Raw genomic sequence first — 18,192 nt, forward strand, 5'->3', positions numbered from 1 at the left:
AGGTCCATTAGCCTAGTAACTTTTGAACCTACTTTATTTGCACCTGTTAACTGGGATAGTCCACTGATTCATATGAGCCTTTTTCAGACTCAGCCCAGTAGCACTGTTCATAGGGGTTACTAGGCTAGTGGCCCTTGAGCCCTTAACAAGCCTAGCCATGTTATTTCCAAGGTTCCCCAATTGTCTTTATTGGGTGGACGTAATTCACAGAGCAAGTTAATTGTCAGTGCCGACTACCCCTGTCCATGAAAGACATGGGTGCCACCCCCGAGGTGAATTTGCCATCTTCCATCCATTTGTCTAGGTTACACTTGAATAAGGTCAGTGAGGAGCTCTGCTTTATGTGAACAGGAAGTTATTACAGGGGAGCATCAGTCTCTGGGAGATGTATCTATCTCACCAGCATACTCTGTTAATGTCACATGCTAGTTTAAGATCCTCAGAGCGAGTGATTCTTGTGTCATTAGATTTGCGGATGTGCACCATTTCCATCTGGGCAGGGTCAGAGACTGCCCTGTAGGCTAGGCACAAGTCACCTCTCAGCAGCCTATATGATACAGAGTACAGTGACAGGGCTTTAAAGTATATCCATGTACATCATGGTTTGGAGGCCCTGTATTCTCTTGGTGAGAAACCTCTGTGATCTCTCCAGCTACTGCAGGTGTCTGGTAAGGTACATGCAAAAGGGAACACTGTATTCTATTAGTGATCTGATGAGGGTCAACTACAGTGGTGTTATAACATCTTTAGAGCTGGATGCGATGCCCTTACTTATGAGGTGAGCAATGTAGAAGGCTTTCCTTACCACTGTGGAAACCTGGTGGTCAAAGTTCAGATTGCTATCTACCTGTGTTCCTAGGTCCCACACCACTGGTTCTGAACTTAGGAGGGTCTTGTCAATACTGTAATTAGCGGGGAATTCCACTTTGTCAAAGGGACTTTTTTGCATTTTGTTTTATACCATGGCTTAGGCACCAGCCATTTGTCTGTGTTAGCTCCTCCTGCAATATATTAACATAATTGGGGGACTCCGTGATTGCACCCAATTAGCAATCATCAGGGAACTTGGCAAGCCAAAGGCAGTTTATTTTAGCCTGGACTTCTAAGAAACAGATTCTGAACAGTAAAGGGCCCAGCACAGATCCCTGTTGTACGCCACTGGTGAAATGTCTACTGGTAGAGGTAGAGGCACCAACTTTGACAGCATGTGTTCTGTCCGTGAGCCAGATGGCTACCCATCTAGTGACATAAGGGTTAATTCTCAGCTGGGAAAGTTTCTCAATGATATCAGAGTGGGGACTGTGTCAAAAGCCCTGGCTAGGTCAAGATAGGTGGTAGGCACTCTGTCTTACCTTCATCCAGGGCAGTTTGATGACTTTCCCAATGTAGTCTACTAGATTTAATATGCATGACCTATCCTTAACAAAGCGAAATTAGGTTGTGTTTAGAGTTTGAAGGTCACCTGTGTCCTTGTTGATAAGGTCCATGACGATTCTTTCTATGGCCTTGCAGCAGAGACTGGTTAGACTTATGAGTCTATAGCTCAAAAGGTCAGTTGATGCCTCCACTTTCTGCAAGGGGATTACTGTTGCTGTTCTCCACTCTGCTGTAACAAAAACAATTCTCAGGTTATGGTTAAACAGAATTTTAAGTGGGTCCGCTAGGTCCAGTTTTAGATTACTTAGTAAGTAACCTGGGATGTTATCTGGTCCCATTGAGGCCATATTTTTAGCCTTGAAGACCAAAGATATGACCTGATCTCTAGAGATATCAGGCAGAGGACAGGTGTCAAGTATGCTTTGAAATATGGCTGATGGGGCCAGGGGGATGAAATTTGTCATCTAGCAGTATAAGTGGTACCATCTACTACCAGTTCAGCACATAGCTGGGCATTCCCTTTTAGATTTTGGACATAGTTAAAGAACACCTTATGATTACCCTTAGCTAGGGATGGTATTTTAGCTTTGTAATTAGCTTTAAAGGATTTTACAAGACTTCTGATTTTCTTGTTAAAGCTGTGGAGGGGATTCTTCCTCGACTGAGTCAGTACCCTTCTTGTACATCAGTTTCTTGCTCTTGTTATACAACCTGTTTACACTTTATGTCCGCCATGGTTGTTTGTTTTTTGGGAGGACCTAATTTTGATCCGGTCAGGTACAGCCAAGTCGATGCAGTTGCTTAAAGGACAACTACAGGATAATCTGAATGTTTTCTGCTTTCTGATGCATTTTTCTCACCTGTTTGTCCATCTAACCACATAAATGAATGATTCAGATAGTCGGGTACATTGATTTTCATGGTTTTGATTGTTGAGGTTGTACTGCTAGTGGTACAGCTAGCCATTTTTCTAAAAGATTGGGTCTCGCGCTCTTGGAGAACTCCCAAGTCTCCCATCAGTTTTCAAGCACTGTAGCTAAAAAACACACCCTCTTGGATGTTTGCTAGTGTTTAATCTTGATTTACTAATTCTCCTTTTACTTTTTTATTTTGAAGTTCCGGTAATGTGCTGATCAGCAGAAAGCAATTCCTCTCATTCCCACTGATCTAAGTTAAAGACTTTTTCCCAGTAAGTGTTTCATTATTTCTTTTAAATATTAGCAGCCTGGTTGTGGATCACCTTATGTTTTTTTTTTTTTAATAAAGAGGGGCTGGAGAGACTTGCTGTAAATGCGCATGTACAGTAATTTGATCATTCAACATTCAATAAATGGTGTAATCGACAGCCTCTTTTTTCTGTTTTTCCTCTCTGCAGCTATGTAGCCACATTTGTTATTACAGCACGGTTCATCAGTAGATTAAGTAGTACAAGTTCTCTGTCCCATTTAATAGTATTTGTTTTGTTGGGGTATTTTATATATATATATACATTTTATAAGAAAATGTTAATGTTTTAATATAACTGTGAGTAGATACTGATGCATTTGACTAGTATGACGTACAGTCAGCCTATTTGGTCTTGTTTTATAGTCTCGATGGTTCACACGCACACATACTATATGTGTGTGTGTGTGTGTATATATATATATATATATATATATATATATATATATATATATAAATCTATAAATATGTATATATTAGAGAGTGGGAGAGACAGATTTAAGTCCTTTATAAGCACCTTCTTGCCTAACATCAGGTGCTGCAGTAAATTTTGCGTCTGGGATATGCTTTATTTTACATGACTAGAAATTTTTAATGAACTGTAGCACATTATAGTTATTCTCTTGTCACTGAATGCAAAGAAAGGAAATACCTTTTCAAATTTGTTGATTGGTGGGTCACTTCTGAAACAATTTTATTAATTTTTATGAATGTAAATGTGGATATCTTTTGTAGTAAAGTAATGTTTCCCACAGTGTCATCTTTAGTAAGGTAAGCAATCTGTACAAAAGCGAAGTGTCTCATTCTTGCTGTAAGTTGTTGGAAAGGAGACCTAGAAGTAATAGAGAAGAGCTGCCATCTGATCACTACCTGTTAGCAAAGGAAAACATTTTCTAGTTGTGCCTCTAACTCATCCTAATCACTATGAAAGTAGGGCACTTGTTTACAACTGTGTGCACTTCCAAAGTACACAGTCACTTTAACAAATGCTTCAGCATGATGCATTTGTATGTGTGTCTTGTATTAAGTCCCTGTAACACTTTCCTGTTTTTGTTAGAAGAAATTCTGTCTGTTATCAGTATGAAAGTGGTAAAAGGTAATTTAGTCCCTTTCGCGAATTTTAATGTAAACATGTCAGAGCAGAATAAATTACTTTCAGCATAGCAGACTCGTTCACTAAAGGAGGTGTCAGTTTAAAAAAAATAGAAGCAAGGTGGGCTTTGTACTTTGAGAAGGAGATGTCCAGTGTAAGTAATCACTGAAAGTTTTTATTCTAAAACTAATACATCTATGTATGCTGGTAAATGCTTGCATATCCAGGGCTTCCTTGCTTAAATGATAAAAAGCAGTGTAAAACAGAAACATCTTAGGGTACCCATTGCTGTGTTTGCGTGAAGCTGTGATAGAAACTCTGCTTATTACTACATTGGCTCTGCTGAAAACTGTACAGATCTTGACATTGAAGCACTTTAAGCAGTGAAACATCTGTCTGATTCATTCTTCAACCAAAAGATGTTGATATGTGTGGTTATGCAACAGAATGAGATCCTGCATTTGTTTAATATGTTCCTGCTTACTGATGAAAAGTTATTAATGATTATGCATAGCTACCAGTGAGAGCCCTGCTACCTACATTTTTTTTTACTAAGGTTAAGTTATTTAGTGAACACTTATTTGATAGTAGACTGTGTTGTTCTAACTAAGGAAGTGATGTACAGCCAGGCAGTGTGCATAGTTGTGAACCATACCATATAATGGTTAGCAAAGTATTTGGCAGAAAGGACACATTATTTATGCAATCACACAGACATTTGTATTATGTTATATGTATAGAAAATTATCATATTTTTGCCCCATAATGGCCAAAAAGACAGTACTGATGTAAACCTTCTGTTCTGCAGCTGAAAATAATTACAGTTTGCTGATTTGGAGAATAACTACGAATCACCCATAACCTCTCTCAGTTGTGCCCACATATGTTTTTGGTGTACAGTAGCACTATGCATTATGTTCCTTAGCTGGAGTATTTACAATTTCCCAAGTGTCCTTTGCTGCACAGTACAGTCTCATTTATGAGTTTGTATACTATTCTGTTTTCTTCTCCATGCTACAGAGCTGTTCAGCATGCAATTACTTCTAGTATGATTTGTGGATTGGCTGGTTGGTGTGGTTTATGTTTCCTCTCTGTCTGAGTGATGTTGGGTAGAATTCCAGATGTCTTTCTTAGATATGTTGAGTTAGGAACACGTCAGATTTCCATCCATCTAATGTGTCAAGTATGTTAGTTTTTCGCTGTCTGTGTCAGTAGTTGATATTCTTGTCTGTTTTTCCATTTTAGGATCCATTTCCTGCCTTCACTGCCTGGTGCAGTTTCCATTTGCTATGGATTTTGTGTTACATAGTCTCTCTTGCTTTGATGTTTGGCATGGCTTTTTGGTTGTTTCTGGTTTCATTATGGCATATCTTGTATTAATCTTTACTGAATATACTTCATTGTCTCTTCCTGCTCCCTTATGATTTAGTTTAACATCTGTCCATTTACTGACTAGTACAAGTTCCAGATTTTCTGGTTCCACATGGCATTGTCCTTCATTGCTGTTATCACCTCCTCATGCAGTTTACAAGTCATTTCTCATTCCTTGTGGCCTGCTCTCCCTTTTTCTGATAACTTCCTACTGCTGACATTTTGGATGGTTCTTGGTGGTGTGATTACTCATTTCAGTGGTCACAATCTTGTACTGTTAAGAGGAGTTCCTTTTTTCCATTAGCATCACCTAGCCTTTTCTTCTCCTGTTTTCTGTTTGAAACATTTAATATATTTCTACCCATGCAGGACATAATCTCCTACCTGGAACCCAGCCTGGTATTTCTGGTTCCAAATACTGTGGTCTTCTTTATCTGATTACATTTACAACATCAATACAGTACATAGTATTATTCAGCACAGTGGTGCATCAGGTAGAAATGTTGCCTCACAGCAAGAGGTTCCATTCTTGGTTGGTGTGCCTACCATGAGGAGTCTGCATTTCCCTCCTGTGGTCTAGTTTCCTGCCACATTCCAAAGACATGCTGTAGGTGAACTGCACATAACTATGAGCATGGTACAACAGAACAAGAGTGGCAGGACTAGCCACTGATGGTATAACTTCTGTCCCACTCCTCTTAGATAACCTTCATACTAACACTACTACCCTTGACTTCACTGTTGATTTATGTATTCTTATTAAATTACAGGTTCCCATGTGGGAACTCTGGTAACCAATAAAATTTATGTAAACTCAATGTTATTTTCTGTCAACTTGTATGCTAAGTACATTTTAGTCCAGTTGTATCTTTAGTTGTACATATTTGCTGCTATCAATCTCTGTAAAACTATACACTAATGTCCAATTGTATATCTTCTTTTACTAATACTGCCTCTCCTAGGCTACTATTTGTAATCTCTTCTCTGTTAAGTATTTTCTTAATTATGTTTTTTCTTTTGTATTTCTCTATGTGAGCTTTTCTCCCCGGACGTCCACTGAAAAAGGACACGTTGTCCGGTCGGACTATCCCAGTAAACAAATGTAAAATAAATAAGTAAATAAAATAAATATTGGCTCCACATGATGGACACTGTTGATGTGACATCCCAACTCCATGTGCCAAAATGAGTGAAAAGGGGGTCTGTGGTTGGAGTAGTAACAAGCATTAGAGTCTTATAAAGTGCACACTGAAGCAAAACCAGTTGTATTACTAATTTTTTGTCAAGTAAGAGTAATATAACAATTTTCCCTATTTCAAGCCAGATAATTGTGTTCAACAGGTTGTGTAAGATTTGGTATTGTTTGACAGGTTTTCAGAATAAAAGTCTAACACTGGGTGAGGGGGGGGGGGGCTTGTGGAAAAGCAGAAAGAGAGCAAAGTACGACAGCAGCAACAAAATAATCCTGTAAATCAAGATAATTTCATATATAATTTATATACATCTCCTCCGGTAGCATGAACTTTTGAATTGTACCAATACTAGTCCTAAAGTACACATTTGCGAATAGGGTATACAATGTGTGAATATAAACACACACACATGCTGTCTATAGTTAGGGTGTGGGTGTGTGTATTTCCATCTCTTTTTCTGTCTCTCTATTTATAGATAGAGACAGATATATATAGATAGATATAGCTATAGACTTATCTTTAGAGAGCTCTAAGTCTATACTTATACATACATATTTAAAATCTGTAGTTATGTAACATTTGTGTATAGCTCAGAACTATCCCTGTTTTTGCAGAAAGTGTCTGATTTTTGGATCTTATTTTTGACATGGCCCTCGTACATTTTCTTGTAGCTCAGTGAGAGTTACAGTCAGTCAGTAATGGCAAACAATAGATGTTCATACTTATTGATAACTAAAATAAAATATGTTTTTATTTTTTAAACTATATCCATGTTGAATAATACTGAATCATACTAATTCAGCCAAAGTATTTGTTTGACGTTGTTCTTAATTTTTTTAAATAATATCTCATGTAATATCAGCCAAACTACGTTTTATAAGTATCAGATGACACATTTAAATCATGTTTTGAGCTTCCTAGTTTAAGTTGTTAACAAGTGTTTCCCATTTTTCCCATTTATTTTACAAAATGAGATATAACATTCCATGTTTTGGAGATATAAGGCTGAGAGCTATTCAGCTGATGCATTTCATGATTTTCATTTTTGTTGCTTGTTGTTATTTATTTATATAGTTGCCACTATTTGATAATGGCATACTTAACGGCTTTTATAATTTCATTTTTTTTTGGTCGGCTGTTGACAATGAAGTATCTTTAGAAGCATTCCCATCACATGTATTTAGGCCTTGTAATGTAAGTATAAATAACCTACAGCAAGCACAACACTTACATGATAACCCTTTCTATAAGTGCCAAGTGTACTATTCTAGGGATGGATTTGTGGTTTCCTATCCATTCATCCATGTAAAGTTTGAAGAAGGGTAAGCGAAGTACTTTGTTTTAGGACACCTCCAGGCTGGTCAAACAGTAGGACGCACAGGAGACACTCCAGGTGCAGTTAACCATTGACATGACCCCTATTCAAATCATAGCTAGCTAACAGCTCCCAAATCTGAATCAAGATGCCCAATCCGCCTATTTGAACCTGTTCAAATCTATCAAGATTCAACCCTCTACCCTGTTCCTGGGTGATTTTAACTTCCCAAACATAGATTGGAAGAACTACTCATGCCAGAACACAAACGCCCAGAGATTCCTTGATTTTTGTCAATGCAAATAGTTTGGATCAGCTAGTTGATACCCCCACAAAGGGTGATATCTTGGACTTTGTATTAACCAACATGAGTAACGACTGCAGCAACCATATAATATCATCCTCCCTGGTAAGATCCGACCACAAAATGGTCACTTTAAGTCACCATCTTCCCCAACCCCTCTCTAGCTAGGATCAGACATAAAAACTTCTCCAAAGCTGATTACGACCTCCTGAGGGATGGTATAAACAGCTTCACAACCCCCTCCCCCTCTGTAAGAACTAGCACCAATGTCCAAATCTACACCAAAACACTATACGAGCATTTATATAGATGCATGAAATCAGGACTACCTGACAGGGATACATCATCCACGGCAATGAAGAGTAAACCTGTCTGGTGGACATCTGCAATAAATAAACTGTATAACAAAAGGAAAAAAATGCTGTCCAAGACCAAGAAGGAGCAGGCGCCCAATTGAAAGCAATGTTTCGTTAGCCTGAACAAGCAATTAAGAGCACTAGTGAAATCTTCCAAATCAAACTTAGGGTCCAAATTGGCCGCATCTACTAGAGTCAATCATAAGGCTTTCTTCACATATGTCTACAACCGCAAAGGAAGCAGACAGATCTGTTCAGAACTGGTGGTCACAAATGCCATAGATATACTGTAGCAAACTTGCTGGCTGACAGATTCAGCGAAAACATTAACCCTCTGCCTCCCCATCAGTAAATCAGGACATCCCCAATACCTGTCCCCTTCCCCTTATATCTAGGGAACAGGTCATCACTGCTCTCTCAAAGGCAAAAATTACAGCCTCCATGGGAACCGATAATATCTCAAGCTGCATCCTACATGAACTCAGGCAGGAACTTGCAGCACCATTAGGCACTCTATTCAACCAAACCATGAGTACTGGCTTCATCCGAGCTGAGTGGAAGACTGTCACTGTCATCCCTTTACACAAAGGTGGAGCGTCCACCAATCTGGGAAATTATAGACCCATCAGCCTAACTAGCCTGATCTGCAAGGCCATGGAATGGATTATCATGGACCTCATAAAACATTGGCAACCTCCAAACACTTGATCCCACACAGTTTGGCTTCATCAAGGGGAGGTCATGTCTGTTAAATTTGGTCAACTTCTTTGAGACAGTCACCAACACCATGGATGAGGGGAAGACGGTGCACACCGCCTACCTTGACCTGGCCAAAGCCTTTGACAATATTCCCCACTCGGGCATAATAGATAAACTCTCAACTAGGCATTAATCCACATGTTACCAAATGAATAGCAAACTGGCTCACTGATAGAACCCACCTAGTCAAAAATAGGGGAAGCGACCACAAGCAGTAGACCTGTAACAAGCAGCGTACCCCAGGGTTCGGTCTTGGGGCCTCTGTTACTTGAGATATAATTTTTTGAGGTGCAGGTCAAAACAACTGGACTATGGCTGACCAAGTTTGCAGATGACTGCAAGCTGGGTGTTGTCATCAATTCCCCTAGTGATGTGGACATCCTCTCACTCAGACAAATAACTGGTGTCAGAAACATGGCGGAAAGCTGAATACCAAAAAATGCATCATCATCATCCCCTTTGGGGAGAGTGACATTCCCACAGATTATCACATTAATAACAAACAACGTCCTAAGCACTCAATCAGTTGTGAGGGATTTGGGCACCCAGGTTGATAGCAACCTGACTTTTGACCATTGTACGGAAAGTCTTCTATATGGCCCACCTCATAAGTAAGGGAATCTCATCCAGGGACAAGAAGGTCATAGCATCCGTGTATTCTTCCCTTATAAGACCCATTATTGAGTACAACTCCCCTTTCGGCATGTACCTCGCAAAGCACATGCAGCAGCTGGAGAGAACACAGAGATTCCTCACCAGGAGAATCTAGGGCCTCAAGCATCTACCATACACAGATAGGCTAAAAGCCCTATCCCTCTACTCAGTTTCATACAGACTCCTCAGAGGTGACCTCTGTCTGGCATACAAGGTGATCTCGGACCCCACCTTGATGAGACTGCTGCATATCAACAAGTCAAGTTCCACTCGAGTAACCCGCATGCACGGCGTCAACCTGGTCTGTGACATCAACAAGACTTGACAGGACAGATTTGTGTCCCAGAGACTCCCCCATCTATGGAATAGACTCCCTCTCCACATCAGGCAGAGCACCTCTTTACCCCTTTTTAAGCACAACCTGGATAACTGGATGAGAAACAGAAAATGTACCCCGGGATGCTGGACAGGGGCATCGGGTGCTGATTTGTCTAAACATGAGCTAAACTCTTTGGTAAGCTTATAAGGGCCTCAGGGCCAATAGCCTAGTAACTTCCTATGATCCTGAGTGGAGGAATATTTTAAAAATGTGGAATTTGCTGTGATGCTTATCTATCCATCCATGATGTTCTATTTATGTTGCAGAACAGATCACTTAAATGGAGGTTTATGCCAGCAATGGACTTGTGGTTATGTAGTAGTTCTGAGAGGATATAATCTGTTGAGTATGTGAGGCAGAGGTCACTCATCAGCAACCCGTATGATACTGTGAATAGGGACCAGGCTTTGTTACAATATGTGTACTTATCTATTCCCTTGATTTTCTTGATGAGAAGACTCTGCACATTCAAGTTGTGTTAAGTGTTTGTACACTTGCCAAAAAGGGCACTGTACTACTCGATGATCAGTGTAATATGTGACATATACAGTGGAATTATTACATCGCTGGACCTAGATGCAATACTCTTAGTCATTTTAGCACTGCACAGCTTATTACTTTCTTACAATGGTGACTACATGATGATCTAAGGACAGTTAATTGTTCAAATAGGTTCCCAGATCCCTAAATAAAGGATCATCTTTCAGGGGTGTGTTGTAGATGTAATAGTTGCAAGGAATGTTGTGCTTGCCAGAGGATATAATTATACATTTTTTGGCATTTTTTTCACCATGATTGTGACAACAGATATTTGTACGTGAATAGCTCTATTGAAGGCTCTTGGTATCCTCTGAAGAGTTAATAATGGCATCTAGTTTACAGTCATCAGCAAACTTGATGAGTGTTAAGCCCTTAACATTGGCTTTGACCTCCAAGAAGACAGTGTCAAAAGGGAGTTGACCAAAGGCTGGGCCCTTTGGTATACTGCTGGTGTTGACTTTTGGATGAGATGTAGCTTCCCACCATAATTTGATCCAGTTTGCTATCTATCAAGTTTCATAGTGATTGATATTTGTCTGGGAAAGTTTTTTAGCAATATCTGAGTGTGTAATAATGTTGAATGTCTTTTTTTAAGAACTTCATACATGATCACGTAAGACATGGGCAAACACACGGTAACAGATAAGAAAACCATTTTGGAATTTTTCCATTTAAATGCAATATACATCACATATATTTTCATACCTCTCAAGTGTACCTCATTACAAGGAATGTACCTCATTTGGGGTCTTAAAAGTTCATATTCCTCAAAGTTCCACATTAAAAGGATCTGTGACACATTCAGCACTGGGAATTATTTAATGGATATCCACGGTAAATAGAAAGGAATCATATTAATTCATTAAAAGTTCCTCTTTATAAGTCAAACCAGCATATTTTAACCATTCTATGACCTTCCTAGTTGAAGTTGTTAGTAAGCCATTAGTATGTGTTACACATTTTGCCCATTTGTTCCACATTACGAGGCCTAGTGTTCTTCATTTGGGAGATGGAAGGTTGAGAGCTTTGTATATTTTCTTTGTGACTGTCATCAGTCCAATTTTTTTTGTCAATATCTTGAATGTTTTGTATTTTTTGTTAAACCAAAAGATTATATGCAGAAAACCAGGATGAGAACCTTTTCGCAAGGCTTTTGTTTCTCGTATTAATCAAATGAGGAAATTTTGCTTAATGTGGGTCTTTAAAAAATATTTTTTTTTTTATTCATTGCCCATCTCTTGTACCCCATGAAGCTTTCACTATTAGACAGAAATGTAGAGAAAGCATAGATAAACAGAAATAATAAAAATATGATGGTGCTGTATCCCCATTCCCTTTGCATTTGTGGACATAGAGAGAATGTATATGTTTGAGACTATGGGGGCTGGGGGCTTGCTAGCCATATGGTGGTGCAGAGAGTCTTGCCCCCATTAGAAAATGTTTTTAGCAGCTTGCACATTTGATAGTGCAGGCATGTAGGATGGGTTTGCCCAATCTTGACTGAAGGGGTGGTTGTGGGCTGTAGCAGTTCTTTGGAGGAAGAATGTAGGCTTGTGGATGGGGGTATGTACCACACCAGTATGCTCATTGACAGTAGTACTCATCAAAGACGTGTGTGAGATCAAGCAGTTGTGTAGGAAAAGGTACAACAGTGCCAACAGGTTGCAATTCCATCAGCCCAGGGTTGAGGTTAGGCAAAAAAACCCCAGTAATAATGCCCTCTTGGCCAGTGTGCTATGAGATGTCAAGCACCCATCATGGTTGCCTATATTGTGCTGCCCTGTATGGCCCTGAAAAACAGGCCAGAGTATGAAGATGGGGAGGCGTGATGATTATCAGGCACAGGCAAAAAGCATACAGAAAAAAATTAACGAGATGTAGGTAACCTATAGATTCTACCATGGCTCCAACTGAAAGATGATAGCATCTTTAAAAATTACACTGAATACTGGTTTAAATCCATGGGTGATAGGGAAAATGTTTGTTTACCTGGTAAAAATAAACTCCATTTTTTTATCAGTCCATTTGCAGCTGTAGTGTAAATAGTTTTGGTCTGTTTTCTACTAACTACATCACAAATTGCAGTGAGTTACTGGACTACAAGTTGGCAGTTGGAAACAATGTAAAAGCTTTACCTCTACCTGCAGCATCAGGCCTCAGAACCACCCCAGTAGGCATTATTTATACAGTAATATACACTCTGTCCATTTTTCTCTGTGGCACAAGGCACAAGTGTTTTGACTTTAGCAGTATCACATAGGTGATCCAGGGTTCACATACAGATAATTAGAAGTTATGTACCTACCATAACGTTCCATGTTAGTTGTCTTCTCTCGCCTTCTTTCTTGCTGGATGGGTTCGAGCCGATCCTCGGCTCCGACTCGGCACTTGCTTTAGCTCGAGAACTCCTTTTACCAGCTCGAGGCAACCCTATATCCCATGATGCAAGGCGGAACTACCTCAGATCTCGTTTGGTAGCTAATCTACCCTGCTAAAGACTATCCTAACATAATTAGGAACACAAGTTCCTAATAGAAGTCCTCATATGAAGGCTCCGGAGGAGACAACCTAATAGGAACTCTTCAAGATCTGTCCAGGCCAGGGGGAAGGAGGGAGGACGAAGAAAGAAGCAGAGAAGACAACTAACATGGAACGTTATGGTAGGTACATAACTTCTAAATGTTAAGTTGTCAATCTCGCCTTCATTCTTGCTGGATGGGACCGCGTCCCTAGCACCTTTATCCCGGGTGGCTCAATGGAACAGACTCTTGAGAACTGTGGAACCAAAACTGGCCCTATCTCTGGAGGCCAAGTCCAACTTGTAATGAGAGACAAAGGTATGGGCGAGCCCAAGTAGCTGCTGCACAAATGGTATCAATGGGTAGTCTATCCTGAAAAGCTGCAGAAGTGGATAGACTCCTGGTTGAGTGTGCTTTTGGCTTAGAAGATAGCTGTTTGCCCTAAGAGAGTACACATAGGAAATAGTGGAAGTCAACCATCTGGATAAGGTCACTTTAGATACTGGAAGACCTATCCTGTTTTCTGCATAGGAGACAAATAATTGGTCCGATTTTCTGAATTGTTTAGTTCTATGCAAATAGTACCCGAGTTGACGATGGACATCCAAAAAATGCAGTTTCTGTTCAGCTCTGTCGGAATAGTTTGGGAAAAAAGACTGGTAGGTCTATAGATTAGTTAATGTTGGTTTGAGATACGACTTTGGGGAGAAAGGAAGGGTTGGTTCTTAATGATACCCTGTCCTTATGAAAAACCAAATAAGGGGAACGAATGCAGAGAGCTTGAATCTCGGAAACCCTTCTTGCAGAAGTGACAGCCAGTAAAAATATAGTTTTCAGGTTAATAACTTCAAAGAACATGAAGCAGACGGTTCAAGGAGGTAGTATCAAGGATGCCAACATTAAGTTTAGATCCCATTGCGGAGGAGGATGCTTTATAGGTGGTTTTAGGAGGAAAACTCCTCTCAGAAAAGCCTTGCATAACCTATGAGACATAATGTTATTGTCATGCAGGCCAACATGATACTTAGAAATAGCAGCCAGTTGTACTTTGACTGTAGATGACGAGGATCCTGAATGAAAACCTCCGCCAGGAAATCTAAAACCGAATGTACGGGAGCAGTAAAGGGGTCAATATTTCTGGAATTTGCCCAAATAGAAAAACGTCGCCACTTGCTAGCATAAACAGTCCTAGTGGACGACTTCAAGGAAGAGACTAAAATGTCTCTGAGTCCGAAATCATCGGTAGCCTGGCTAGGGTAGGAAGTGGAGCAACCAAGCAGTGAGGTTGAGAGAATGAATGGCCCGGTGCTGCTGACCCGATTGGTGGATCAAGAGATCCGGAACTGGGTCCAGATGCCAGGGCTGCACCAGAAGGTGACGATGCAGAGACGGAAACCAAATTTGTCGAGGCCAATATGGGGCAATGAGGATCAACTTGGCTCTCAAAATGGTGGCTTTCTGAATGACTTGTGGAATCAAGGGAAAAGGAGGAAAAGCGTAGAAGTCCCCGGGCCAATCCTGGGTTAGAGAGTCTCTCAGAGGTTGGCCTGGAAGGGGAAAGAGAGTGAAGAAATCGGGCACTTGTTGTTTTGAGGAGTAGCAAAAGATCGCAACAAGGAGTGCCCCACTTCAGAAAAATCTGATCCACTACAGATTGATTGAGAGACCACTCGTGAGGCATCAGAATGGATCTGCTCAGCCTGTCCGCTAATAGGTTGGACCTGCCGGGATGTGCGTTGCTATCAGAAACCCCTGAGAAGAGATCGTCCACTACCAAACTCTGAGAGCTTCCCGACATAACGGATAGGACCTGGTCCGCCCTGCTTGTTGATGTACCAGACTACGGACATGTTGTCCGTCTGTACTGCAATAGTCCCGTGGGAAGAAAGTCGTTGAGGGCTTGCAACGTTAAAAGCACTGCTCTCATCTCCAGGACATTTATGTGCAGATGGTATTCTATGGGTTGCCACGTCCGTGGACCATCCTGCCCTGATAATGCCCCCACCCGATCAGAGAGGCATCCGTAGTGACTGTGGCAACTGGAGGAGGGGAATAAAGGGTCGGCCCTGATGAAGAAGAGGGAAGATATCCACCAGTTCAGATGAGCTCGACGACTGTGTTACCAAGACTTCGTGCCTCATCGGGAGACTGTGGTACGACCACTGCGTGAATAGCATCCACTGCAGAAGACGCATGTGGAAGCGAGCCAGTGGTAGAAGAACAATGGCCGCAGCCATAAGACCTAGAACCTTCAGTATAAATCTGGCTTTGATCTTGTTGCTTTGCAAAAGAAGCCGAACAAATTTCTGGATGTCCAGAATTCTTTGATCTGTTAGTCTGGCTAACATTTTGACGGTGTTTAATTCTGCGCCTATAAAGGTGATAGATTGGCAAGGCAGCAGAGAAGATTTTTCAAAATTTACTGAAATTCCCAAACTCCTGCAAAGCTGTAGAGTGTAGTCTCTGGACTGAAGAAGCTGACACTTGGTGGTGGCGGAGAGGAGCCAGTCGTCCAAATAGGGAAACACCTGGAATCCTCGACATCTCAGATGAGCTGTGACCACTGCCATGCATTTGGTAAACACTCTGGGGGCTGAAGAGAGGCCAAAGGGCAGGGCTCTGAATTGGTAATGACTGGTCCCTAGCCGAAAGCGGAGAAACCTTCTGGAGCATCTGTGAATCTTTATGTGATAGTACGCATCCTGAAGGTCTATAGAGCACATCCAGTTGTCCTTGCCCAGAAAGGGCAGAATGGACTGAAGCGTGACCATCCGGAATCTTGCCTTCTTGACAAATCTGTTCAGATTGCTCAGGTCTAATATTGGTCTCCAATCTCCCGTCCTTTTGGGGACCAAAAAGAATCTCGAGTAGACGCCGGATCCTACCTGGTCTGCTGGCACAGTCTGGACGGCTCTTTTTCTTAGGAGCTTTGAAACCTCCTGTTCTGCTAAATCCCTTTGACCGGGTGAGATGTCTGGAAGGGCTTGTAGAGGCACGGGAAACCTTTCGAAGGGGATTTTGTAACCCTCGGATATGATCGACTGTACCCACATCTCTTGAGATAGGGATTGCCAGGCTACTGGGTACAGCGAAATCCTTCCCCCGACTGCCTCCAAGGGTGGACAGTCGGGCAACACCTCAGGGATGCTGAAAGGGCTTCTCAGGAAGAGACTCCCTGTTGCCCTGGTTCTGAGGACCCCCCCTGCCTCTAGGGCGGCGTCTATTATTGTTACCCCCTCTGCCTCTGGGGGTAAACTGACCACGTGTGTCCGTGTAGCTCCTTGGGCTTTACAGAACCACATCTTCCCCCCCTTCTGACCCTTGGGGTATGGTCTAGAAGGAGTGGAAAACTGGACTCCAACGGCAGAAAGAGTCTTACCGTCCTGCTCACACCTGGTCAAGGTATCCTTCACCTGAGGTCCGAACAAAGCTGAACCATCAAAGGGGGTATTAGTGAAGGACGCCTTAAAGGGGTCCAAAATTACAAAGCCGCATCCAGGCTTGGCGCCTAAGAGCAACCCCTGTGCCTGCGGCCCTCGCTCCATCGGCCGCATAGGATATGAGCCGCATGGAGGAGTTAGATATGGAATTCAGGATAGCAAGCTGAGAGGCAATCTTTTCCTGAGCCCCAGCAGCAGAAGGATCCTGGACTACTTCTCCCAGTTCCTTGAGAACATCTCGTTGAAGCCTGGTGAAGTGACAAAGATAATTCAGCGGACGCATAGCAAAGGTCGCTGAAGAAAACATCCGCTTTCCATACCTGTCCATGGTCCTAGAGTCCTTATTAGGAGGATGGACAGGTACTGAAGGATCCGCCAGTTCCTTCTTAGTGGCAGCCGCCACCACCATAGCATCCACCGAGACACCCTTGGAAAGGAACTGTTTGTCCGAAGGGGCCATAATGAATTTGGATGGTCTTCTGGGGACAGGTTCCACAGAATCTGGAGTTACCACGCCTTCCGAGCCACTACCTGCATAAGTGGGTCGAAAGGCGGAGACACCCAGGAGGTGGAGGGTCGGGATCCAAAAGCCTCCAGGTATACAGACTCATCCTCGGAGGGGTCAATGGAGGGCCAATTCCCCCTCTGTTTGAGGAGCTCAAGGATGTCTGAAAAGGAGACATCCTCAGAGGGGGACCGTGGGGAACCCTCTGACTCATCTAAGTCGGTATCAGATATAGTAGACTCAGGGGAGTCTGTGTGTTTCCTCTTACACATCCTCTTCCGAGGGGGTTCCCCTGTAGGATCAGGAGAAACCTCGGAAGAGGAGGAAATTCCCAGTGGGGAAACCTGGGGAGATGGATCCCTGGGCCTGAGAGCAAGAGGCTGGCAAGAGGCGTCTGCAGGCACTGATGAGGGAGGAGCTAGAGGGATGGACCGTTGACCAGGCACAGAGGCCAGGACACTCCTCATCACCTCAAAGGCTCCTCTCCCCGGGAGGCCGGAACACACCCGCTCCGAAGAAACAGGAATGGCCGGCTCCAAAGAGAGAGAAGGCTCCGAGGCCGATGTCGGCGCCGAGCTTACCAAAGCTGAAGCCCCGAGAGGGAGAGCGGGGTCGGACAAGGGTCCGATGCCACTAGCCCCCTCGGAGCCGACAGTGGAAACCCGACGACCGGATCCCTCCAAGGAAGGTCTCAAGGAGGAGATCGGAGCCGAGGACGACGGAGCCGAAGGATGTATCGGCTCCGGCATCGAAACAGTCGCTGTCCCGAGAAGCTCCGGCTCCGAACTGCGGTGTGGAGTCGGAGGAGGAAGTTCAAGGATTGGGGCTATAGCCGAAGTCTGTTGAGACGGGCTATGGAGCATTTGGGCTAGTGTCTGAGACTTCAACAGCCTGCTTACCACCCTCTCTAAATCGTGGTCAGACAGCCTGGAAGATCTCGAAGATCGGCTCCGATGGCTCTGCTCCGACAAAAGAGGAGACCCCGGAGCCGAGTGGATACTCAGTATAGAAGGGGACCGAGATCTCTTACGGGTCGAAGCCATCGGAGCCGAAGTCCCTTGAACTCCAGATGGAGCCGAGGATATCTCGGCTCCGATGCTGGATAAAGTGTCGGCTCCAGCCGGAGCCGACAAGGCCACAGTAGTCCGGGTATCGGAGCCGGT

At 42.7% G+C, this 18,192-nt stretch overlaps 1 protein-coding gene across 1 annotated transcript in view; it reads right to left on the reverse strand.

Moving 5' to 3' along the window:
- MIGA2 (mitoguardin 2) overlaps positions 1-18,192 on the reverse strand; it is a 1,296,375-nt gene that overhangs the window by 523,057 nt on the left and 755,126 nt on the right. The window contains exons 11-12 of the mRNA XM_044058371.1: positions 17,551-17,605; positions 15,554-15,567 (exon numbers count right to left, since the gene is read on the reverse strand). Of these exons, the coding sequence (XP_043914306.1) occupies positions 15,554-15,567; positions 17,551-17,605 (69 nt within the window). The remainder of the gene's footprint in view (positions 1-15,553; positions 15,568-17,550; positions 17,606-18,192) is intronic.

This window comes from Protopterus annectens, chromosome 16.part0, assembly GCF_019279795.1.
Source record: "Protopterus annectens isolate FY-2018-M chromosome 16.part0, PAN1.0, whole genome shotgun sequence".
Lineage (NCBI taxonomy): Eukaryota > Metazoa > Chordata > Ceratodontiformes > Protopteridae > Protopterus > Protopterus annectens.